This window comes from Vombatus ursinus, unplaced genomic scaffold (genome assembly GCF_900497805.2).
Source record: "Vombatus ursinus unplaced genomic scaffold, bare-nosed wombat genome assembly UNPS02014973.1, whole genome shotgun sequence".
Lineage (NCBI taxonomy): Eukaryota > Metazoa > Chordata > Mammalia > Diprotodontia > Vombatidae > Vombatus > Vombatus ursinus.
The window spans coordinates 7,685,098-7,710,217 of NW_020954751.1; the positions used below are offsets into that span (position 1 = coordinate 7,685,098).

General features: G+C 37.8%; 1 protein-coding gene across 3 annotated transcripts in view; it reads right to left on the reverse strand.

Annotated features, from left to right (window-relative positions):
- ASAP1 (ArfGAP with SH3 domain, ankyrin repeat and PH domain 1) overlaps positions 1-25,120 on the reverse strand; it is a 482,413-nt gene that overhangs the window by 40,615 nt on the left and 416,678 nt on the right. For all 3 annotated transcript variants that reach the window (XM_027845500.1, XM_027845502.1, XM_027845501.1), the window contains 9 exons: positions 19,199-19,362; positions 17,169-17,302; positions 13,885-13,976; positions 10,417-10,603; positions 10,207-10,292; positions 5,960-6,075; positions 5,730-5,797; positions 4,114-4,221; positions 1,890-2,118 (listed from right to left, as the gene is read on the reverse strand). In XM_027845500.1, coding sequence (XP_027701301.1) covers positions 1,890-2,118; positions 4,114-4,221; positions 5,730-5,797; positions 5,960-6,075; positions 10,207-10,292; positions 10,417-10,603; positions 13,885-13,976; positions 17,169-17,302; positions 19,199-19,362 — 1,184 coding nt within the window. The remainder of the gene's footprint in view (positions 1-1,889; positions 2,119-4,113; positions 4,222-5,729; positions 5,798-5,959; positions 6,076-10,206; positions 10,293-10,416; positions 10,604-13,884; positions 13,977-17,168; positions 17,303-19,198; positions 19,363-25,120) is intronic.

Below are 25,120 nucleotides of genomic sequence, written 5' to 3' on the forward strand. Positions count from 1 at the left end.
CATTAGAGTGTAAACTTCTTGTTAGAAAAATCTGAAACAAAAATCTACTACAGTGAGTGAGTGAAGGAAAGTCTTTATTACGCTTCTTGTTAGAGAAGCGGGCACAACGTACTTTAGTAGTACGTAGGCACATGAGCATTTAGTTCAGTGATAGAATCAACTTTTTAATCATTAGTAAGATCCATACTCCACCCATCAGGGCTACGATTGGACTAGTTCATCTGAGTTACACCCTTCCTGGACAGCCCATCGAATGTTCGTCCATGTTCTGTTAACTCTGCCTATTCCATGGGTCCCATGTTCAAAAACGGCGGCTTTCTCCGCCCTTGGGGTGTGTTAGTTCATAGTCAATAAGCTTATTAAGCAAGCTCAGTGGAGAAGAGTCTTTGCCAGGTAGAAGCCTGTCCTTGAACCCGGCTGGGTGCAATCAGTTTAGCCTCTAGGGCTCTTTCTTAAGAATTAGTTGTTTACAGAAAAGTTTGGAGTACTTTCTGATTGGTTGATGGACTATCCACAAGATCTTGGAATTTCTTATCCTGCTGTGGAAGCCTAACCCCCTAAAATCTTTCTAACATTCTTAAGGGCAGGGACTGGATAATTATAATTGTTCATTTTTCTCTCCTTAGTATATACACTTAACAGAAATTTGTTGAGAGATAAGAGATAAAAAGGGATGAGTGTGTGCTCATGCTGGAGAGGCAGCTGGTGATGCAGTGGGCAGAGTGCTGGGTCTGGAGCTGGGAAGACTTGAGTTCAAATATGGCTTCTGACACTTACTAGCTGTGTGACCCTGTGTAAGTCACTTACCCCTGTTTGCCTTAATTTTCTCCACTGTAAAATGGGGATAATAATAGCATCTACTTCCTACAGTTACTGTGAGGATCAAATGAGATAATAATTGTAAAGGTCTTAGCACAGTTCCTGGCACATAATCAACCCTACATAAATGGTTATTCTTTTCCCTTCCCTCTTTTAATTCTTACTTTAATTTGATATTCCTTATTTTATAATGTGATAAGCCATCTGGGACTTATTTGAGAACCTGACATCCCACCGTCCTTTTATATCACTGTTTCTATGGGGAAATTTAGACTTTGGATAATGTTATTTTGAATAATACTGGGGTTATGTTCCTGGCAATGTGAGTATTATTCAAATGAGTGTTGCATTATGTAGCAAGAAGTCATCTCCATTTGTGGTAAGCTTTACAATACACACAGAGAATGGTTCTGCTGTTAGATATATTTACAGAATGCTTACCAGAAGCAAGGAAGGACTACAAAACTAAAAACTTCTCTCTTTTGGCCTTGTGGTTCAGTTGACTCCTCAGAGGTAGGCTATAGGACAATAGGCCTAATCTTTCTGTACCTCAATTTCCTCCATTTACAAAGACAGCTAGAACTCATCTACCCTGAGGCTAAAGGATATAAGCACTTATTACTTATTTGCCGCTAAAAGATATAAGCACTTATTACTTATATGCCGCAAAGAGATCACCGCAAAGTATTTCTACAGAATAAAATACTTGGCTACTACTTAAGTGCATTAATTCTTTCAGAGCAGAAGGCGATTAATTAGCTCTGAGTAGAAAGTAATTTACAATACCCTGAAAAGCTTAATATGATAAAACTTTGAGTGTGCGTGCACATGCATGTGTGTGTCCATGCATGTATGCATGTATGTATGTGTGTGTGTGTGTGTGTGTGTGTGTTCTGGTTCAAGGTAATATTTTCTTTACCCTGCTTGATCACAGCCATAGGCTATTATCGTCATCAATTGCCTTTGTCACTGGCGGAAAACAGTATCATTGACATCCCATTCAACTCTGAGTCATTCCAGCTACCAAGCCAGTTTTGAGGATGCGGGTAAGAGCTTTCCAAATCTTTTACCTTTCCCAGCATTTCTCGGAGGCAGCGGAGGAGCATCGGCTGTTGGGGAGGTGGGTGACTCCATGCTCGTGGATGCAAAGATCTGGTTGGTGAAGGCTCCGTAGGAGAGTCTCTGTTTGTCTCTCGGAGTGCTGAATCCTGGCAGTGCGAGCTTGTCTTGGGGGGACATGCTGGAGGAGTGACAGAAGCTCTGAGGTCTTGGAGAACGTTCCTTTTTGATTGGGCTAGGCTAAGGGGAGAAATCGTGATAGACAAAATGACTAATGGCTGCACTGGGGTGTTAACATATATGTGCATGGGGTGGGGATTTAGGCAGTAACCTCAACCCTTGGAGTTCGGAAATGTGAATTTTTTGATGTCAGCCACAAGTTTATCACTAAAACCAACCGTAGGAAGGTACCATACCATACCATACCAAAGAATGACCCAGAGACTCCATTTCACATCTATCAGTGTCAGATTAATGATGCACCTGCTAACAGTTAGTGGCAATTACCTGAAGTCATACAGTTTGCTTAAAAGGCCGTTCATTAAATTTTATGGGAATCTTTCCCAATCTACGCTTTAATTTCTTTTATATTCAGTCTGATTTCTCTTCTAACCTGAGTCTACAGGCACAGTTACAGGAGGTATTAAACAAGGAGTCCATTTAAAACAGTTCCTAGGGCAATCATTTCATTAATGAATTTTTCTTATTATGTATTACAACATAGAGGTGGTGATCCTGACTACGCCAACCATCTTGGCATATTCAACCAAACTGGAAAGGCTTCAAAATCATCGGCCAGTGAGGGACTATATGTCTATTATCCATGGAATAACCTAGTTAAGGTAAGAAAGATTCGTCTCCAGGAGGCTGGTCATCTGAGACTGAATTTATTTGGTCGTATTCCCAACACCAATGATAATAACTCACATTTATATAGCACTTTGAAGCTGCTAAAGCATTTTACATGGAAATACATGCAAGCTCTTATCTCTTTTGATCCTTAACAACAATTTTGTGAGGTAGGTCCTACTACTATTCTCATTTTACAGATGAGAAAACTGAGGCAAACAGAAAGGTTAAGTGACTTGCCTGGCAACTTGTATTATGTATTACTGTAGGAAGTAACTTGCACAATCGATGACAACATAGATCCCTTAAGTCAGGGGTTCTGAACCTTTTTTATCCTGGGCCCTTTTGGCAGTCTGGTGAAGCCCACATACCCACTCATGGAATAATATTTTTAAAAGCATAAAGTACACATGAATAAAAAGGAAACCAATCATATTTAAACACACCTACCAAGTTCACAGAACTCTACCGTAGGTACTAAATTAAGTATTAAGATTGTTTTAGGGGGTGGTTATGGCTAAAAAAAAGTCATCTCTTTGCTCTTGGACAGCAGGCATCATCAGTCATCAGGCCTATATTGGAAACTTTGCAGTTTGGTAGAAACTGCTGGAGTTTGTACTGTTATCACAGTCATAATGAACTCAAGGAACCTTCTATTGCACAATGATGCATTACGGTTGGACTTCAGTGGCAGCTGCCTATAATCATGACATGTTAGAGTCCTAAGCATCCTTAGAGTTTATCTAATCCAATAATTTCATTTTACAAATAAGCATAGTAAGTCCTAGAGAGGCCCAGTGATTTGTACAAGCTTGCATAGTTACGATTGGAATTCAGGACTCTTGACTAGAAACAGCAGTTCTTATCTATTAGGTCAGGGATAAGAGAAACAGCTCATCTAAACAAAAGCCTTTCCTGTTACACATCCCCATTCTTACCACCAAATCCCCAGTAACAGGCCCTTTCTAATCAAGATTACCCAATTTACCTCCAGCCTTATTTAAACCTATATAATCTTTGTCCTTTGGTTCCTTCCGGGAGCCCCATGTGGGTGGGGCTCCTTTACTGGCAAACTCAATAAACCCTTGCTGGTTCCTACACTTTCTGGTTCTGGTTTTGGTTTGTTCTGGAACTGACAGTTTTGCCCACAGGGTAAACTGCTTTTCCTAGTATAATATGTGACTTCTCTCTCAGGCATTCAAGAATCGAAAAGTCCACATTACTAACTTGTAGGAACATTATGTAATAAAACCAAGAATAAGAGGAACTAAAAAATTCAGTTTGGTAAACACAAAGCACTCACAATATACAGTGCACAGATATTTTTTATATTATGGGGAAAGTCACAGATATTCCCAGAAAATCACACTAATTATTCACACTCACCTTGTCATCCAGGTCATCATCACTTTCATCAATCTCCTCCTGTCGAAGATTCCACTCGTACTCAACATGGACATGTGGATTTAACTTCCCAGCCTTAGCCTGGGAAAGCTGAAAGTAACAAGGGTTAACAGTCCTAATTAAAACATTAGAATGAACTACTCTTACATAAACACTGACCCAAACAAAAATCAAACCCTAGAGAACCCTTTGATGTCATGACACAACCCCCCCCAACCCCACCTCCCTGGGCCCTTGATCTGCTGACTGGTGGCTGCTCCAATCACCCACAACGTGTTGGCCTTGCTGCGGCCATTCATTTCATTCGAGGCCTATCTTATCACCTGTCATGCTGCCTTGTGAGCATGTGCTCTTTGGCCCACCCAACCATTTCTGTTTCTGGAATCATAATCAAATCAACTCCCCTAATCAATCTTCCTTTATGGTTCTATTCACATCCCAACAGCTTTCCAAACAAAATCTTCCTCCCTGGCCACCATATAACATAGGTGTGGTCTAGTACTTGCAAGTAATTAAACTGTCATGTATAATCTTTATTCAGGGTCCCATCTTGTACCACTCACATACCCTGATCACCTCTTTACAACAGCTTTCATACTGGTCTCTATGCCTCAAGTTTCTCCCCATTTTAACTAATCTAAGCTGCCAAAGTGATATTCCCAAGAGGCAGGTCTGACCATATCATTCCCTTTACTTAATAAACTCCAATGGCTCCCTATTACTTCCAGGATCAAATTTCAAGTCCTCTGTTTGGCATTTCAAGCTTTCACAACTTGGGCCCCTTCCTACCTTTCCAGTTTTCTTATGTTTCACTCCCCTCTCATAATCTACAATTCAACCACACTGGCCTACTTTCAGTTCCTCACATGTGACTGTACTTGTATGCTGGCTGCTTCCCATGCTTCAGATGCCCTCCTCTACCTCTTGGGTTCCCTAGCTTCCAACAAGACTCAGCTCAAATCCCAACTTCTGTAGGAGGGCTTTCCTAGGCAACTCGGTGAAGCAGCTTCCATTAATGTGATTGCTCATGCTCGCTCCCTCAATCTCTCTCTCTCTCTCTCCCCTCTTATATGCACGTAATTATTTGCACGTTGTCTCCTCCGTTAGATTGTGAGTTCCTTGAGTACAGAGATTGTCCTCCCCCTCCTTTTTTGGTATCCCCATGGTTTAGTACATAGTAAGTGCCTGGCACATAGTAAGTACTTAAGAAATAATTGTTGACTAATTCACTGACTGATCATGATCTGGAGGTCACTGAGGTTTCTCAAGGAAGCATAATGGGGGCCTATAAAGGAGAAGTGTGAGCTTAGCTGGAAGACCTCAATCTTCTGCTTCTATGCTAACACTCATGAGGCCCCACTGCAAGCTTACTATACAAAACAATAAGTTTACAGGCCACATCTGTGTGGCATCTGGATGGCAAATTGACCATTTTTAACCATTTCTTAAAAGAAAAGCTACTGTTTAGCTGGGTTTCTTTGGTCAATTGTCAAAGAAGAACTTGCTCTAGTTATGAACAATTCCATTTTCTCCAAATGTTATGTGGAGGTGAATGATGGTTAACAAAAGTCTGCTGTTTCCCATTTGCTCTTTCTTACCAAATCTTCACATTGGGTGGCTTTTAGTCTCTTTGCTGTATCCAGGGCTGTTTCTCCACCTTGGTTAACTGGAAAAGGCAAAATTAAATTACAACTGCTGCTTTGCCAAAGATATTGAAAAAATATTGAAGTTCAAAGAAATTACAAGGTTTAATTTTTAGTAAATTAAATTCTCTCATCATTCTACTTGGAAGAAACAAATACTGTATAGTGTCAATATGTGCTTTTACCTATATCCACTGTTGGCTTGCTCCTCAGGAGAAGTTTCAAACATTCAGGTTTGTTATACATGCTGCAGTAGTGTAGAACTGTATTTCCTAGCGCAGTCTGCTTATCTAGGTTTCCACTAAAAAAGAGAGAGAGAGAGATAGAAATAAAGATTGAAAAAACCTACTCTGTCAAAAAAAAGAAGGAAGTAAAAGCCAATTTATGAGTTTGGTGTTATCCTCCATCTCTCCTTCCCTTCTTCCCTTTCTTTTTCTTCCTTTTTATTGTAATTTTATTGTAAATCTGTAAATTATAAGTTTTCAGGCACTGATGCAGCTAGGTGGCATGGTGGACTGAGTGCAAAGTTCAAATTTGGCCTCAGTCACGCTAGAATGTATGACTCTGGTCAAATGACTTAACCTATTTGCCTCAGTTTCCTTACCTGTAGAAGGTAGATCATATATAGCACTTACCTCCTGGAGTTGTTGTGAAGATCAAATAAAACAATATTTTAAAAGTGCTTTTGCAAACCTAAAGTGCTACACAAATGCTATTATCATCATTAGTTGTTAGGAAACAGTCACAGCAATGTCCATTTGTATTAATTATGGAAAAACAGGACTATAAATCTTCCAAAAAATATCTTTCCAGACAATGTTTGCGATTTCTCTAAGTACAACTCTTCTAGTAGCTTACTGAACTTTAGCAGGAGATTGTCACCATGGAGGTCAAATGTACTGCGGTTACCATAAACCATGGGAAACAGCAAACTTCTCTCTTCTTTAAGTTACTGGTTTCAAAACCGGGAAATCGTACATGTAAAGATCAGAAATGTTTCATTCAATCTAATGCTTTGTCCACCTCCAACAGATATCATTTTTAGATTTTACATTTATACATATATGGATAAAACAAAGACCAGAGAAGAAATGGGAAGGGTGAGCAAAAGAAACTTTTCAACATCTTCGGAAAAGTTCCATGTTCAGCGTTGTCTAGCAGCATTAAAAAATGGAGAGTATAAACAGGTAGCAGCCGTTATCCTCTTTCCTGAGACATAGATTCAGGCTCCCATCCACACAAATTTCACATTTGGACTTGGAAAATCACGGGAAGTTGGATTTCAGTAACTCAAGCACATCTTGTCCGTGGCCAGCCTCATACTAGCAACTGGATAAGCTCCTTCACAAAGACTGACTGAGATGTGAAACTGACACAGAGTGTGTTCACATTAGCAGGCATGCCTGTTAACGCAGAGGATCCCAAAGTGAGCCCCGGCTGCCTTGCTGCAGTAAGTATCCATCTCCATGAGAGAGCACTTCCTCCATGAGCTCCGAATGCAGTCACAACAGATAACTATTTTGTGCACTGATCTCTGAATAAAATGGTTTCTTCCCTTCAGATATTGCTCAAACTCATCAATTTTCTGAACTTCATTCATGTTATTAGTGGCCATCAGTTTCCTGTTCTTGTTTCCAAAAGGGTATCAGGGCTAAAAGGAGGGTCATAGGGCTTTGCTGGTGGCAGAAATGGATTTGTGTTTCACACTCTGAAACAGCATTGCTTTCAGGGAAGTGGTAGCTTTGTTTCATGACTGCATGACATGGATAGTATTATGCTTTTTTATTAGTTTAAACTGCTAGTATTAGTCAAATTTTCCCCACCTGAATCTTTTACTCAGTTGACACCATACTGATTTTCTAGGAAAGTATTTCTCTTTTCATCATGGTATCAGGCTCTTTGGGAATGGTGGCAGTAGTTGCTTAAACACTGATAACAATATGGATATCATCATCGAGCCATATTCACGTGCTTCAATACCTAACATCATCTTTTGGTACTTTCTGTGTGGGATCAGCTCATTCAAATCTCTTACATAATGACTGTCATCAGGGAAAGCCAATAATATGGGAGCTTTTTGGTCAGTGAAGGAAAGAAACACATGATCCTTTAGACCATTCTTCAGAAATTTTCCTGATTATTTTCTCTTTATAGCATCTTCTTCTCTTCTTAACATATCAATTTATTTTGGGGGGAGGGGCGCGAGGAGCAACACACATTTTGTTACATATAAAGCAGACTTTTCGGCTCCTTCATTCACAAGAGTGTAACTAGGTCTATTGATTGTAATAGCTTTCATAGGATTTTCTTCATTGCTTGCAATGTCATCATACATGATGATGATCATCTGCTGCAAACAATCTGGGAAGCATGGTAGGCACCCTCTGTCTCCACACGTATTTTCACATTAGGATAAGGATATCTGCTCAGCTATGAATGTTGTCGTCTCCATCTTGTTTCCAAACTAAAACTTTAATTTTACTGACTCTTTCTTTCTAGCAGCATGGTGTGGCGGAATTAGCAATGGATTTGGGGTCAGAAGATTTGGGTTTGAATCCTGGCTTTGCCCACTTATTAGTTGTATAACCCTGGGCAAGTCACTTAACCTTGATGGGCCCCAAGTTCCCTCACTTAATGACATGAGGAGACTGAACTAGATGATTTCTAAGGCTCCTTTAAATTCTAAATCTATGGTAAGAGTATTAATTGAAGTCTTGGACTAATGTTAAGCAATGACTATTCAATTTTGCCTATAAAAATGAAAAGCAAAGTTCTATCTCTGCCATGTACTTCCTTTATGACCTTGGACAAATCACTTAACTTCTCTTGGGCTCAGTTTCCTGATTTGAAAAGTGAGGGGGTGGGACTAGATGGCTTACTGGGGTCCCTTCCAGTTCCTAGATCCATGATCCTATCCTTGATTGAAGTATGGAACAAATGTCACAAAACAAATTACAGTGTCTGCAAAGGAAAGAAAATATAAACATCTCTCCTTTGGATCCTGGGATCCAAAGACGGACAGGTATTGTATAAGAAGCTATTAAAAACACCGAATTGTCGACATGCTTTCTGAGAGGTGCTCGAGAGCTACAGAAACAAAGGGTGACTCATTAGTTGGAGGTTCAAGGATGAAATGGAGCGAGAATTTGGTGATGTGAGAAATTTGTATTTTCTAATTTACAAATAAAGGGATTCTTGATATCTCTGTTCAAGTTGCATTAAGCAAAATAGGTCCTTGTTGTTCAAATCAATATAAAACTGGGGCTTCAATATTTCCCAACATTTGTTTATGCTCCTGGAGAGTGATCCTATTTACAGTTGTAGAAGAGTAAATGGAGAACATCTTTTTCCAATTGTTGTTGCCAGGAAACTGTCTTGCACATAGTAAGCAGTTAATAAATGATCTATCTATCTATCTATCTATCTATCTATCTATCTATCTATCTATCCTCCTCTCTCCATCTCTCTATCTTTCTATCTACCTCTCTCCATCTCTATCTATCTAATCTATCCTTTCTTTGCTTTATATAATTTTTATTCATTGATGGGATTGAGGACACAGTTTTAACCTTATATTTATTTGACATTTATCACTCTTTTAAAGCAAGTTACTTGTACAATGAAAAATGGAACACTTCTACAAACTTGGTCCAGCTTCCTGATACTATACAGTTCCTTCCCTTATACTTCCTTTGACTTAAGGAAATGTAGTATTATTTTTTATAAAATAGTATTTGCAATATTATTTTTTATAAATATATAAATCTTTTATAAATATAAATTATTTTTATAAAATAGTATTTGTAGTATTATCTTTTATAAATAGTTTATCTTTTATAAATATAAATTATTTTTTATAAAATAGTATTTGCAGTATTATCTTCTATAAAATCTTAAACATCTGCACAGGTGTTTTTTCCTTTCAAAGCATTTTTATCACCCTTATTAGGTGATAAAAGCATTAAGGTCAAAGCATTAAGGTTTGGACTCTTTACCATAAAATCATTCTGATTTGAATGCTCTCTTCCTTTCCTCACTGCCACTCTTATTTATTAGCTCACAAAGAGTACTTCAAAGTCCATTAGCATTATGGTAGCAGTCAAAGTGTATGGAGCATTTTCATGGCTAATACAATATTCTTTGTGAATGCCAAATTTGAATACTTATTTCCAACAAATCCAGTAACATGAAAATCTGCATTTGTACAAAATATTAATTTGGGGATTGTCACCTATTTTACAAAATGATTGTTTTCTTTGCAAAATGTTTCACCTCAGATTTTAAGATGGTGAGACCCTTTTACTGATAATATTTGATTTATATTAAATTATCCAATGCAAAACCTGTTATTCAAAGAGAGTTACATCTGTAGCTAATGAGACTGATGGGTATGAAAAATTCTGATGATGTTTTAAGTTAACTTAAACCATACCAGTTTTGTACAAGAAAGTCAACCAAGTGTAGAGATGTTTGGTCAGCAGTTCGGACTGCAACATGAAGGGCTGTTTCACCCGGCTCCTAAAAATGAGAAAAAGAAGATATTAGAAGGTTATCATTTGTGGGACCATCTGCAAAGCAAATCTCTTTTCTCCTCTGTAACCAGTGGAGTCTATTCCACATTTTCTAGTACAGAATGTCTTACCTGTCCAGGTTCCAATAGTGGCTCCATTAGCTCTACCCCTTCTGCATAGACTTGAATTAGTGCAAGTAAATCCCTAGATTTGATGGTGTCAAGTAGTTCATTCAGCTTAGCAGATGAAGATAAACAGGTCTTCCTGGAAAACCTATGATCTACATACTTTGCAGTGATATATTCTTTACGTGCAGTCCTACAACAAAATAAAAGGATTTGTTATTTCATTTTGAATGTGGTTATTTTCTATGGAACAATAATGTGGTTGAGTTTTTTGTTTGTTGTTTGGTTGGGGGTCAGAGGTAGTGATTTGTTGCAATGGTGATTTCATCAATATAGGAAAGTTCTAATACAGAAACTCTTTCTACTGATGTAGGTCAGCAACTTATTTATAACTTATAGTTTTAGATAGTTGCTTGGGGTGATGAGAGGTTGGATTACTTGCTTGGGGTCTTACAATTACTCATGTATCAGAGGAATGACTTGAACCCAGGTATTCCTGACTCTAAGGTTGGCTTTCTGTCCACCATGATCTCTTTCCTTCTCAAGACTGGGTTTATTACATACATGCGAACATCTCTTTTAGACAAAAGAAAAGTAGTTTCAATGAGATAATACTACTACTGTACAAACATTGTTTCCCAATGTAAAAATTATATACTTTTATAGTATACTAGTTTTCTAATTAGGAGACTGAATATTACCTTCCCTTATTACTTAAAACTAAACAGAACTGAATGTAATAACTAAGGCAGGAAAATAGCTAAATAATCAAATATAAAAACATGAAATAGAAAACAATACAGAAAAACACTGAGGATGAATCATAAACCAATCATAAAATTGTAGAGCTACAAGAGACCTTAGGGAACAATGAATCTACCTCTCTCATTTTATAGTTGAGGAAGTTTACTTGACCAAGGTGGGACTAAACCTAGATTTCAATTCCAAATCCAGGGCATCAAAATGAAATGAGATAACATACGTAAAGTACTTTGTAAACCTTAAAGTGCTATGAAAATGCTAGCTCATTATGTTTATTATTTTTAATACACCATGATGAATCTATGAAACATATTTGTTGATAAGGGCACATAGTGGTCTACTAATGGTTTAATGATGTTGGTGTGGCTGTATGACAAAAATCCTTTGTAAATTGTGTACATATATGAAGAGAGTCAGTTACTTTCTCTATCAAATATGGAATTAGCTTGCTTCAAAAGAGCCATTCCCTCTCTTTCAGTACTAAAGCCCAACTTGGTCTAGCTGTAGTTACTGTTGCTTCTCAATCTGCCACCCATACCTGAAATGAGGTTGATACCTCTCTCTTCTTGGTCAATATTGGTTGCTAAGGGGCCTCTCCTTCCCTGGGGAGCATATGGTCCTTCCTCTTTTTCTGGCTGGTCACTGGAATGTTGTGCCTTGCTGACTCTGCTCAATAGTCCATGATTTTATGAATGTCTTCTTGAAAATATGCTTTCAAAGAGTACAACTCAAAGTCTTTTTCTGCTGTTCACAGTTGGCTGGGTTGGAAGAATTTCCCAGATGACTGAAAGTATAGTCTAATTTTCCACTGCATCTTTTGGGCATGTGACTTAGGTACAGTATACATAAGGTACAGAAATTTTTCTTCGAAGTCAGTTTCCATAGGGAAGGAAGGGAGAGTGTTGGTATGCTATGTGCAGCATATAGTATATTCTGGGGGTAAACTACAACATTATTACCATTTCATAATGAAACTTCTTTGCTTTGAAGATTTTTAAGAAAACAGATCTTTTGTTTGGAAAAGAACATCTTAAAAATTATACTTAAATAGATTTGTGATCTTATTGATAGACTCACAAATATTAAGTGCCTAATATGTGCCAAAAACTGTGTTAAGTACTGAGGATAAAGACACAAAAATATAGTCCCTTGCTCTCAAGGAGCTTACAGTAAGTAGCTTATATAGCTACATAGGAAATACATGCAAAATAAAGACAAGGGGATTTGAGTGGGAGGCGCCCTAGCAGCTGGACAAGTTAGGCAAGGCTTCATGCAAAAGGTAACACCAGCTGAGTTTTGCAGAAGATTGGGGATGCTAAGAGATAGATGTGAGGTGGAATGCATGTTAGGAATGTGGGCAGCCAGTGCACAGGTATGGAAACAAGAGAGGGAGTGTTATGTATGAGTTATAAGGCAAGTTTGGCTTGAAGGAAGAAAGTTGCGTCTGCAGATCACAACCACTCTGTGCTTGGAATCATGTGTGAATCTTGTCCTTACCCTCTCATAAGTTGTTTAGAGGTATTCCACCCAACGTGCTCTGGGTCTTCCTTGATTTCTATTGAAACTGTGATGATACTATGGACCACAGAGACTGTCCATTGGCTCTCCTTCACTATCAAGATGTGACCAGACTATCTGCTTGTTTGCTTATACATTTCTCTGATGACATCTTTAATATCATGCTTACTGTGTGTCAATCTACTCAAGATACTTAAAATCTTCATGGATCTGTGATTGTAGTAGTCTCTCCAGCACTGCAGATTGCAACCCCTTTCTGCCTTAAGGGTGGTCAAAATATTCATCATCTGGCCTTCTGGTTTCAGATGTAGCATAAATTTATATAAATAAATCTATAGTTTTTCATGTTCTTTATTTCAACTGATGGACGAGTGGACTAATCTGATGGACTAACAGACACCGCAGAAAAATCTTTTCAAGAATAAACGCATACTAAGTGACTAGATTGGTGAGATACAACCAGTATAGTTAGACTGGAGAGGATCTCCATGAAAGGCATTTGGAAAAAGCACTCAATTTGGAGGTCAAGAGAGCTGGGCTGAAGGCTCAGCTTTGCAACATCTTTGTGACCTTGCACAAATCACTTTATCTTTCCAGGCTTCAGTTTCTTCATCTGTCCAATGAGAAGATTGGACCAGATGATCTCAAACATTTTATGACTGACTTTAAATGGGCTGACAGGTCAGAAAAAAGCTTTAGTTTTCATCTAGACCTGATTCTAAACAGGGCTAGGCTTTATTCATATAAGGCAGGTGTATGTCCTATTGCTAAAGATCCTGAGAAGCACACTTCTCAGTAAAGCATCTCCCTTTTATGTTGTAATACATACTATGAATATAATTCTACTTTGTTAATACAACACTGTTGTCATACGCAGATGCTTTTAACATTATACATAACAAGGCAAGTCTATAACATCCAGTATCATTTAATCAAAACCAAAGAATGAGTTCTTTACCATTAAAAAGAAATTAGAACATGGACAAAATGTTTCCTATCAGATTCAATCTTATGTTTCTAAAGCTTTCAAAAAAATTTTTTTTTATTTTTAGATGAGGCCTATTAGCATCTGACCCTAAGTTTTAAGCGACATCTTTGCACTGCATTTCCTAATGGCTGGTTCCCCAGTGGAAATAAACTTGAATAGGAAGAGTTGATGAATGAAAGACAATTTGATTTTTAAAAATTACTTACATATCACTTGAAGGAGTGGGCTTTGGTGAGGGACTGGGTAAATTTCCTTCCATAATTTCATTAAAACTATTGTTTCCTACATTCTTGGCCAGCTGTAACAGAAATAAAACAATAAAGCAGTCTTCATTTCCTACTGATCTTAAACATTGCTATCATTTGCTTCTGGGAAGCCAGATGATATATTTCCCACAATTTTGTGAAGAACACAAACAATTCTTTCAACAAACATTAACTGTGTACATATTGTGTGCAAAGAATTGCATTCTATGACGGACTCAAAGATGAAAAACTACTGTCTAGGCTCTTAAGGCTACTGTCTAGTAAGGGGTTAAGATAGAAACACTAACAGCTTTCCTATAAAGTAGAATGAGATAAATGCATAGCAGAGGTAAAAATAAAGTATAATAGAGTTTTAAAGAGAAAAATAATTTTAATTGGCAGAGGGAACATCAGGAAAGGCTTCATGGAGGAGGTAACTGTTTGATCCTAATGAATGAATAGGATCCCAGCAAGTAGAGATAAGACACAGAGAAGTATGTTCCATGTGTAGCAAAGACATGGAGGTAGCGAAGGACAGGACTTTTTTTCCTCCCCCAGTAAATGGCACATACTTCGTTCAATTTGGCAAGAGAAGTAGTAGGAAAAAAAGCTAGAGGTTAGGGTGAAGCCGAGTTATGGGTAACTTTGATTGCTAGGCAAAAGAGTTTGGATTTTTCCCAAGCAATGGGAAACCACTTGAGGTAACTGAATAAAAAAACGAGGTCATCAGATCTATACACTAAGACTACACTGCATGAATGTGAAGGATGGAGAGAATTAAAGTGGGAAGGCTGATTAGTAAGGATATTCCAATAATCCAAAGCAGAAGCAATCAGGACCTGAACTAGTGTGATGGCAATTGGAATGCTAAGGTCAGGAAAGATGAAAGACATCGAGAAGGCAGAATTAAAAGGATGCAGTGAGTGAAGTAATGCAGGGGCTACTGTGGAAGACAAGGGATGGGATACGAGTCATGATTTAATAAGGTCAAATAAAAGCACTCAACATACTTGTCCTATATAAATGCTAATATTTCATGCATGCTTGCCTTCAGGAACCAGCTAATGATCTGCATTTCACATACTTATAAGTTGAGGCTAGAGATAGGTGAATCTAATTCAATACAATTAATTTCATTTGAACTCAGTTTGACAATTATTTGATTAAGTGCACTTTGTGCTAGGTGTTGAGGATAAAAGAGAAAAAAAACCCAAATCTCCTGGTTCTCAAAGAGTGTATATTCTCATGAGGAATACAACTTACACAGAGCAGCAAGGAACAACATACCAACAAGTATAGATAACTTAATATAAATAAATATAAAATGAAGGAGGGAGGGAGAAAGAGAGAGAGAGAGAGAGAGAGAGAGAGAGAGAGAGAGAGAGAGAGAACTGGGTGGAGGAGAACCAGGGAAGACCTTATGTAGCAGATGGATGGCACTTGAACTGAGCCTTAAAGAGATTCTAGGAGGCCAAAGTGGGTAAGGTATTGGGAGAACATCTGGATAAAGGTGCAGAGGTAGGACATGAGAAAGTTATGTAACCATAACTTTAGCGTACAAACTCTAGTTCATACTGATGGTAGATAGAATCTTATTATACAAGGACTTTTTTTTTGGGTTGTTATAAATCCCTACTTCAGCACATACTGGCTGTTTCATTCCAGACTCATTTCCATCAAATTTCCAGCAAATGGTACAAATTTTACATTTGGGAATCTTTATTGATAAGGTACAGGGTAAGGAGCTCTATGTAACATGCCATTGGTTGAGGAAGCCCTGAGTCGTATTTTGCTGCTGGAATCAAATGATGCTATTGCAATTTATATTCATCCTGAAATGATCTGTGATGAGTCACACAAGTATATTTTAGATGTTAAGCTTAGAAAGGTTTATGTAACTAGTCCTTTAAGAAGTTCACTTGAGAGAGTCAAGTTACTAGGGTTCACTGTTTGAGTCCCACAACCAATGTCTGCTGATAAATCTCACTGTCTATCTGGATAGTATTCCTATAGGCAACCTGGATGCATAGAGACACGGTATTTGAAATGTGAAGGCATCATAGAGATTGCTGAAACCAACTGAAGTAGTGTGATTTGCCCAAGATCACACAGCTGATTAGTAGCAGAACTAGTGCAAAAAATCAGATATAATCTGGCCTTTAAGATGTATTCTATCTTCAGATGCATGGCCTATTGATTTGGGCATGTAATTAACTTTTGGTTTCTTGAAGTTATCATCTCCATTAGAGGGAAAAACTTTTTCCCACCATGATTGTTTTAGGAGGTGTCAGGTAATTATAAGACCTAATTACTAGTCAAAGAATAGGTAGGGGATGCCGACAGGGAATCTTGATAAACATCTCTTAGGGCTGCATGCAACTAGGGCCTGTGTAGAAGATAATAAAAATGTGGTTCACCTTTGGACTTGGTTTAATGTTTAACTTAAAAGTAGCTCGAAAGGAATTGTTTAGGGTTGTGGAGGGGGCAGAGGAAGATTCCAACTGGAGGATTTCTCAATAATTAAAAAGAATCTTTGATAACATGATAAATTTCTCATGACTGTTTAACCTTATAAATCTATGAACTATGACATCAAGTATCATACCATCTATTCTGTCAAGAAAGGATTAAGGAGGAAATGAGTTTCTGTTAACTCATAAAAGAACAAGTTACTACAATGATGATTTAACAAGAAACTCCATATTCACACATAACTTCCTCGTAGTTAAAATAACTTATGATTGAATAAAACTCTATAATTCCTTCTTTTAAAAAAGCTACCAGAAAGTTTAAACACGAGAGCTTAGTTTCCCTCCCACTTTACTATTGTATACATTATTTATAAGCTTTGAAGCACATGAAATATTGAATTTTAAAATAAATATCTGATGTGTAATAAATTGCAATATAAAGATTTCTTTTGAGCATTCTAAGGGAGTTCAGGAGATTCCCTCAAGCTCTTTCAGATTCGTGACAGATTGGCTAAACTTTTGACTTGATAGTCATGACAGTATACACCAATTAGTGATTCACCATTTATTCAAGAGAAAAAGGAAACTGTCAATTTTACTTAGCATACAAATTGCAATGTCACAGAATATCTATATAAAAATCTACTCAACTGTTTGAACAAGTAGTTGACAGAAACTTAAAAAAAAAAGAACAGAATATAAAGAAATATAAAAAGGAATCTCATCTTTACGCTAATAAACTGAAATCTTTCCAAAGTCCAGAAAACAACTTACCAAGAGTTCAGAAGTTCCTAATTTGTCTAATTCCAAAGATTGAATACGAGAAATATGAACCCCCATTTCCCTGTGGATTCCAGAACATTCTATACAGGTCAAAATACCTAGGTTGGTTGAAAGCCATGTAGGTTCTATAGAAAAAGATTTAAAAACACAGTGAAGCAAAATATTTTAGTGCACAGTTCATTTTGGAAGTGGCTGATAAAATTTCAACTGAAAACAGAAGCAGACCGGTACTTTAAAGTACTATAAAAACATGCAACTGAAAACAGCAGAAGAACTAGAGTTTTCTTTGGTATTTATCCTTGAGAAAAAAAAAAGGAAAGATGGTCCCTCTAAAGTTTCAGTTGTAATAAATTCTTGGAGGCCTCAAAAAAGTACTATTTCCCCATTGCTCAATGTTCCATGACAATGATGGATGGTATAGCTATTAACTGCTGTTCACAGGGGACAGGATTCTACAGTTAGCATTAACCTATAAGCTACAACCAGCATTAACCTATCAGTCCTGGTTATGGCTTCTCTTTGGAACTTCTGCTGATAATAAGACAGCTGTTAAGTAATGAACATAACACTTTCCTGCAGACAAAAGCCTTTTTGAAACTCCAAGGAACATAGTGACAATGGGAAGCATTTTTTTTTTAAGGCAGCCAACAATTGTGATATTGAATCAAATATGCCCCCTTTAAATGCCAAACTTCTTGGCAACCAATCTTTCTTGAAGACCTACTATATGTAAAGATTTATGCTAAACACTGTGGGGAATAAAATATTAACTCAAATTTATATAGTACTTTAAAGTTTACACAAAATATTCCTTATCACAAGTCTGTGAAGCAGGGAGTGGGAAGATTATTACATCCATTTTATAGATGAAGAAAATGAAACTTTGACAGGCTATGTGAAGCCTCACTCATGGTCATACAGCCAACATATGTCTAAGGCTAGATTCTAATCCAGGCCTTGTGACCCTAAGACACCTTTTACCACAGAGCTCATTGTTAACCATTATGGAAAGGTGTGTATACTGCTTATGTGAGATATCTTGGTCTGCCCAGGTTACATATAAAAATAGAGCAGCAGCCTGACACAGTGGAAAGGACATTGGATCTGGAAACTCTGTCACTAACTTGATGGGTGTTCCTGACAAATCACTTATTATCTCAAAGCCTTAGTTTCTTCATTTACAAAGTGAAGATAATATTTGTACTATCCCCTTAAGTACAGCTCTGAAATGAGATGTTTGTATTAATGAACAAATGAATGAATAATACAGCATTTACTGAATATTGACTATGTGCTCCTGTGCTAAATGATGGGGAAACAAATAAAAAAGCATGCATAGTCCTTCCCCCTTCAAGAAGAATATATTTTAATAGGAGGAGGTGGCATCTATAGGAAAGTATTGGTCAGGGTGGGATATTTGTTTTGGAAAATTAGGTGAATGCAGTCATAGGTGAATAGGCTGACATACTCTTTCACATGACAGAAGTGAAAGGATTTTGTAACCATAAAGAGTTATATAAACATGCACTACTGAGTTATTATTATTATCATTATTATTATTAGTAGTAGTAGTAGTAGTAGTAAGACAGTTTCCTTGCCCTTGAAGAGTTTATAATCTTGTTGGGATTACACATATGGAGAAATAAGAGAAGATCACTGTGTAATCAAGTCTGGTGCAGACCACAGATGCTAGAAAATACAAAGAAACTTGGAGAAGGCAGAGATCAACAAAGGTTAGAGAAGCTGGGGGATGCTTTGAATAGTGGTTAATTTGGGGGTGATACAGCAAAGAGTGGAGGCCTTTCCAGGCACGAAGAACAGCATACAGAAAAAAGCAGAGGCTGTAATAATCATGGTTTCTGTAGGACACTCTAAAAAGACTGGCCTTTTAAACAACTAAATGATTTAGTATTCAGCAGAAACACAAAGGAATTTCAGAAAGTTAACTCAAACTTTGGGGAAACCTTTGACAAATGGAGTTAATTGGCAGAGAGTCAAAGCAGAAGAAATGGCTAGAATACCTGATGAGCCACAATCACAGCAGACGTCATTCCCAGGTAATCTCTGGATGTCGTCAATAATGGCTTTTGTCAGGTCCTCTAAACTGTTTTCTCCAGTACTCTGTTCTCCTCGGAACGCCATGGTTAATGCTTCTTCTTTGCTGTTTGTCAATACTGAGATCCACCTGTTTCAAAACCAATAAAAGGAAGGCTTTCAAAAAAAGAGTAGCCTTTTTTCCTCTCCTCCTTGCATTATCTTAGACATGGGCCACATAGATAGACACCCTGTATGGTGCAGCAGGGAAAAAAACAAACAAAACAGCACTGGATTGGGAGTCAGAGGACCTAGGTTGAAATCCTGGCTCTTATACTTTTTACCTCTGTGACACTGAGCAAGTTCCTTAATCTCTTTGCTCCTCAGTTTCCTTATCTGTAAAAACAGAAGGGTTGGACTAGATGATTGCAAAGGCTTTTTCCAGTTCTAAATCTATGATCTATAATCTATAATCTATGAGCTATAATCCTGACTAAGGGCTTCTAAAATCAGAGTGGAAAAGGACAGAGGAAAAGGGGGAGGGAGGGAGAAGACTGAATAAAAATTCCAATAATTTTTGGGAAAGAAACAAAATAAGAAGAGAAAATGAACAAAGATGCGAAAGTGATAGAAATGAGGAAATAAAAATCATTAAAAAACAAAACAAAACAAACTGGGCCTAAGGAGACACATACCACAAATGTCATTTTGCCCTAGCTCTTCAAAGGTAAAACTGGAATGGCACTGCTTGTACTAGTTACCTCCCATAATCGCTGTGAGGTAATGTACATGAAGAATTTTGTAAGTGGGAAGTGAATTACAGATAGAAGCTATCATTTTAACTTTCTGGAGGGATGAGATAGTGATTCCAGAAGACAGGTCACAAGGCCCACGGATCACAAGACCAGGGTTACCAAGGAAGATAGTTGTTTTACCTGTTTGGCTTTTAGTTTCCTTATCTATAACCTGACAGTGTTGGCCGATGATCTCTAAGATACAGTTTGGTGCTCTCGTTTTATAACTTTATTATTTTGCAAAAATGGTCTCATTCAGCACCAGGCTGAGAAGGGAATGATTAGCAAAGGAGAGAGAATATAGGATAAGTAAAAGACTAGAAGCCAGGTTCTCAGGAAGATAATATTCCTCAAATTTCTCACGTGGTTTTGCCTGGATCTATCTTTTGCACATGTTATATTCTATGCAACAACCTACCTCACAGGGTAGATAGCTGTTTGCATGTTTTCTCAATCCATTAAACTGTGAATTCCCTGAGAGCAGGGGCTGTCTTTTGCCTTTCTTTGCATCCTCAACAATTAGCACAGTGCCTGGCACATAGTAGGAGCTTACTAAATGTTTACTGACTCTCTCACAGCGTTGTTTTGAGGAAAGAACTTTAGAAAACTCAAGAAACAATAGCAAAAGTATGAATTATTATTTACTGTCAGTTTCTTTTTTTTAAAATCAGTTGTATATAAGTCATTCATGGTATCTGACTATAAGTAAATTATTAAAATTGTCAGTTTCTTTAAAAAAATCTTATTTGGGGCAGCTAGGTGATACAGTGGATAGAGTGCAAGGCCTTGTCAGAAAGACTCATCTTCTTAAGTTCAAATCTGGCCTCAGACACTTACCTAGCTGTGTGACTCTGGGCAAGTCACTTAATTCTGATTGCCTCACTTTCCTCAAGTGGAAAATGACCTGGAGAAGAAAATGGCAAACTACTCCAGTATCTTTGCCAATAAAATCCCAAATGGGGTCATAAAGAGTCAGACATGACTGAAAATGACAAGACCAAGTAAGTCTTATTCATGTTACTAGACTACAAGCTCCCTGAATGCAGGAAATGTCTTATTTCAGCATAGTAACCCAAGCATCTAGCACAGTGCCTTGCAAACAATAGTAGTAACACAAACAGGAGCATACACTAGTGGCAATATAGAGAGAAGAATTAGCTTAGCACAATGCTTAACACAGCAAGCATGCATTTAATCTTTTTTCCATTCATTTAATCATTCATAAATGCCTATTAAGGTGAATGACCAGGCTAATTAAAAAAGATTCAGAATTGACAGATGTGTCTTCAAAATTACAGTTTATATCCAGTAAATAACTGCTCCTTGGTCTGAAAATAAAGGTTTGCATTTTATTTTGGTGTTTATGTACTAGCTATACAAATTGCTTTTTCTGCTAATTTTCAGGAGCTTGGGACAATGAAACAAATTGCTGATTCCATAATGGAGTGAGGAACATCATCATTAAGAAGAGAAAACAAACTTTTTAGAGTCATGGTACTCCTTCCTAGAAAAAAGACTGGCCATGAGATCAGAAAGACTGGGTCTGCATCCCATTTCTCTTCTGGTTACTAACTTCACAACTTGGGGTGAGTCTTTTAACCTTTTTGGGTCTCATGAATATAATTAAGGGGTCAAAGTAAACAAAATCTAAGGTCCCTTGTAGCTCTAAATCTTCCCATCATTAGCCTCTCATACTTGGTTACAAGTAACTCTTACTGTATACCCTAGGTGGCGCTCTCTTTCAGCTCACTGCTACCAATGCAACTAGCAGATGAAAAAAAGCACTGCTCCCCTTGGATAAAGTACCACCACCACACTCAGGGAGGGATGGGAATGCTTTAGAACTTTTGGAATGACTCACTGTCATCACTTAGCGTCTAATTAAAAAGCAGCTGACAGAGCAACTCAATAAACTTCAGAGCTTAAACCTGAGTGGACTTTCAATCTGGGGTTCCATTGATTCATCTTGCGTGAATGCTCTGATGGGAGCTACTTGGAAAATCAGACTTTCCACCTTAATTAGAGTCTGTGGATAGTGTAGTGGACCTTAGTTCATGCCTCATAGGCTTTAGAGGGGGAAGGAAAATTAGCCATTATCTTGTCAGTCCTCTCATTTTAAAGATCAAGTAACTGAATCCCATGGTTTAAATCACTTGCCAAAAATCATATAGGAAGTGCACGACAGAGCCAAGATTTGAACTGAGGTCCTCTGATGATAAAACCATTGTTGTCTCCAATGTTCCAAACCCAAACTACATTTGGGATAGAGATGTAGAGGAAAGTGAGGAAAGGAAAAGGGTCCAGAGCATAAGCCATGACAGAAAAAAAAGCAGAGACCATCCAAAGGGTACAAGAAGCAGGGGAGGCTAGAAATGAATCTCTGACAAGGCCCAGGAGTGTGTGTGTGTGTGTGTGTGCGCACACACACACACAAATAGAGCCCAAAGTCTAGTGGAAATATGAGTATCAAAAAGCCCCTATGGGAAAAGTAAGAATGAGTAATTTTTTTTCCTTTGACTATAGCTAGTACAGAATTCCTGGTCAAAGAGAGAAATCTGAATCCAAATATAATTCAATTTAACAAACACTTGGAGGCTAGGCATTGTTAGGGGTCTGGGATACCAAGAGAAAAATCACATAGTCTCTACTGTCAAGGGGCTTACATTTTCCTGGACTGTAACCATAACCACCTCAGTTTGCTCACTGAGCAAATGTTGACCAAGGGACTACCAAGAATCTTGCACTATTCAAGGTCTAGAGGGTTGGGAGAGGGGGTAGTTTCAGAAGAATCACTGGATTGGACTGGAAGGAATTAATGCAGTTATCTACTCCAACTTCCCACTCAATGTTAGAATCCCTTCTATTTTATGGTTCTGCCTCTTACTACCTGTGGGGCCTTGGGCTAATCACTTTACTTTTCTGGGCTTCAGTTTCCAAGTAAGAAAAAGGAGGGGGTTGGATAGAGGTCACATTTAACTCACTAACTCTAAAATCATATAATCCATCACTGGCAACATTCAATCATCTAGCCTCTGTTAGAGCGTTTCCAGTGATGGAGAACTCACCATCCAAAATATGACCCTGTTCCCCAAGTGCTTATAATCTTGTTGAGAAGACAGGAAATGGCCACATGATACCCTTAAATAACATGACAAGGAAGGACATTGTTATTTGTTGAAATGCACTATTACTGATAATAATAAGTGGGCAGAGAGTAGATGTTGAATAAATGCTTGTCGACTTGATCTCAAGAATTCAGAGAAGGATGGGATGGTTTGGGAAGAGAAGTTAGAGGTAATTTTTTTCACTCCTTCTTCTCCCTTGCCTCTAAGAATCCTAAATTCTTTTAATGTAACCTCTAAGAAGTTTTTTTTAAACATTTCACTTCCTTTTAAAACATTATAAATTTGATACTGAAGCATGCACATAACCAATTAAATTTGCTTTGCAATTATTTATACTTAAATATATTCATTAAGGCATACAATATTATAACTTAAAAAAAACCATTTCCACTAAGTTTTTATCACTTGCAAGGGAATTTAGAGACTATATAATCTAATTTGTTTATTTTATAAATGAAAAAACTAAAGGCTAGAAAGCTAAAGTGATTGTCTATGGTCACATAGGTTATACCTGGCAATCCCTGAGTCTGCAAATACATTGCTCATTTTACTAAACAATTTCTGACAGCAAAATTTACTGAATGAATGAATATATGAATGAAAAGGGCAGGAGGAAGGAGGGTAATGTGGGATAGGCAGGTGCATAGGAAGTTGGTTCTGGAATGTTCTGCACCCACTCAGGGGTGGGGGAGGAAAAAGAAGTCATGTTGCTCTATCTCCTCCCCCTCCCCAACTCCAAAGCACCAGAGGTGTGTGGGAAGCTATGGGGCACATTAACAGGGGTGAAACAAGACAAGGCCCAGGAGACAAAAGGAAGCAAAACTTAAAATTTATTAACTTTTTGAATGATAGATAATTAAACAGAAAAGAAAGTAAAAGAGACCTAGAGCTGTTTCTTTTTAGAAAACCAGGAATTGTGTTTTAAAAATTTCAAGGACAAATTTCAAACAAAGGCAATGGACAGATAGAATGGGAAACAGAAAATAATCTTCTCTAGGGGCCAGAACAGGGTTTAATAAATGACTGATTCTGGGACAGCTATGTGGTGCAGTGGATAGAGAGAGCACCGGCCCTGGAGTCAGGAGGACCTCTGTTCAAATCCAGTCTCAGATACTTCTCACTTACTAGCTGTGTGACCTTGGGCAAGTCACTTAACCCCATTGCCTAGCCAAAAATAAATGAATGAATGAATGAATGATTCTCAGGAAAAAGAAATGAAATGGAGGAGTCAAATATGAATAGGGATAGCAAAAATGCATTGACTAGATCTAGTCTCAGCATTTCTGATTTTCAAGGAGCCTCAAACGGGCATCCAGTCCAACCTGTACCTGAACAGGAAAGAATCGCCTCAGCAGGATACGATCAGAATGGTCCTCCAGACTCTGCATGAAAACCACTAATGATAAGGAACCTATTATGCCCTGAAGCAGACCATTCCACTTTTGAATAGCTCTCATTGATATATTTAGCCTCAATTTGCCCCTGTAACTTCAACCTTTCACTCTGTTCTTTTCTCCAGGGCCAAGAAGAGCAAGTCTAATCACTCTTTACATAACAGATTTTTGAAATACTTTTATAAATAGTAAAGTCCATCTTTAGAAACATCCATATCTATTTTAATGGGAAAATTCCTGTTACAAACAAAAAACCCCTGCAAATGTGGTCTTACCTTCAACATTTTACTCTGTGGTCTATCACTGGCCACACTCACAATGATGGATGTCTCCATCAACCAATCCACAAGTATTTATTAAGCGCCTACTATGTGCCAAGCACTGTACTAGGCACAAGTCCAAAGGCTAAAATAATCTCTACTCCAAAGAAGCATGCCTTTAAATGGGAGAGACAGCAAGTACATATATAAATATATAAAACACAAAAATGAAGTGAATAAATCCAAATGTATACAGAGTTTGGGAGGGAGGTCATTAGTTGGGGAGATCATTAAAGGTTTCATGTAAAAGACAGTGCTTGTGCTATGTATGTCTTA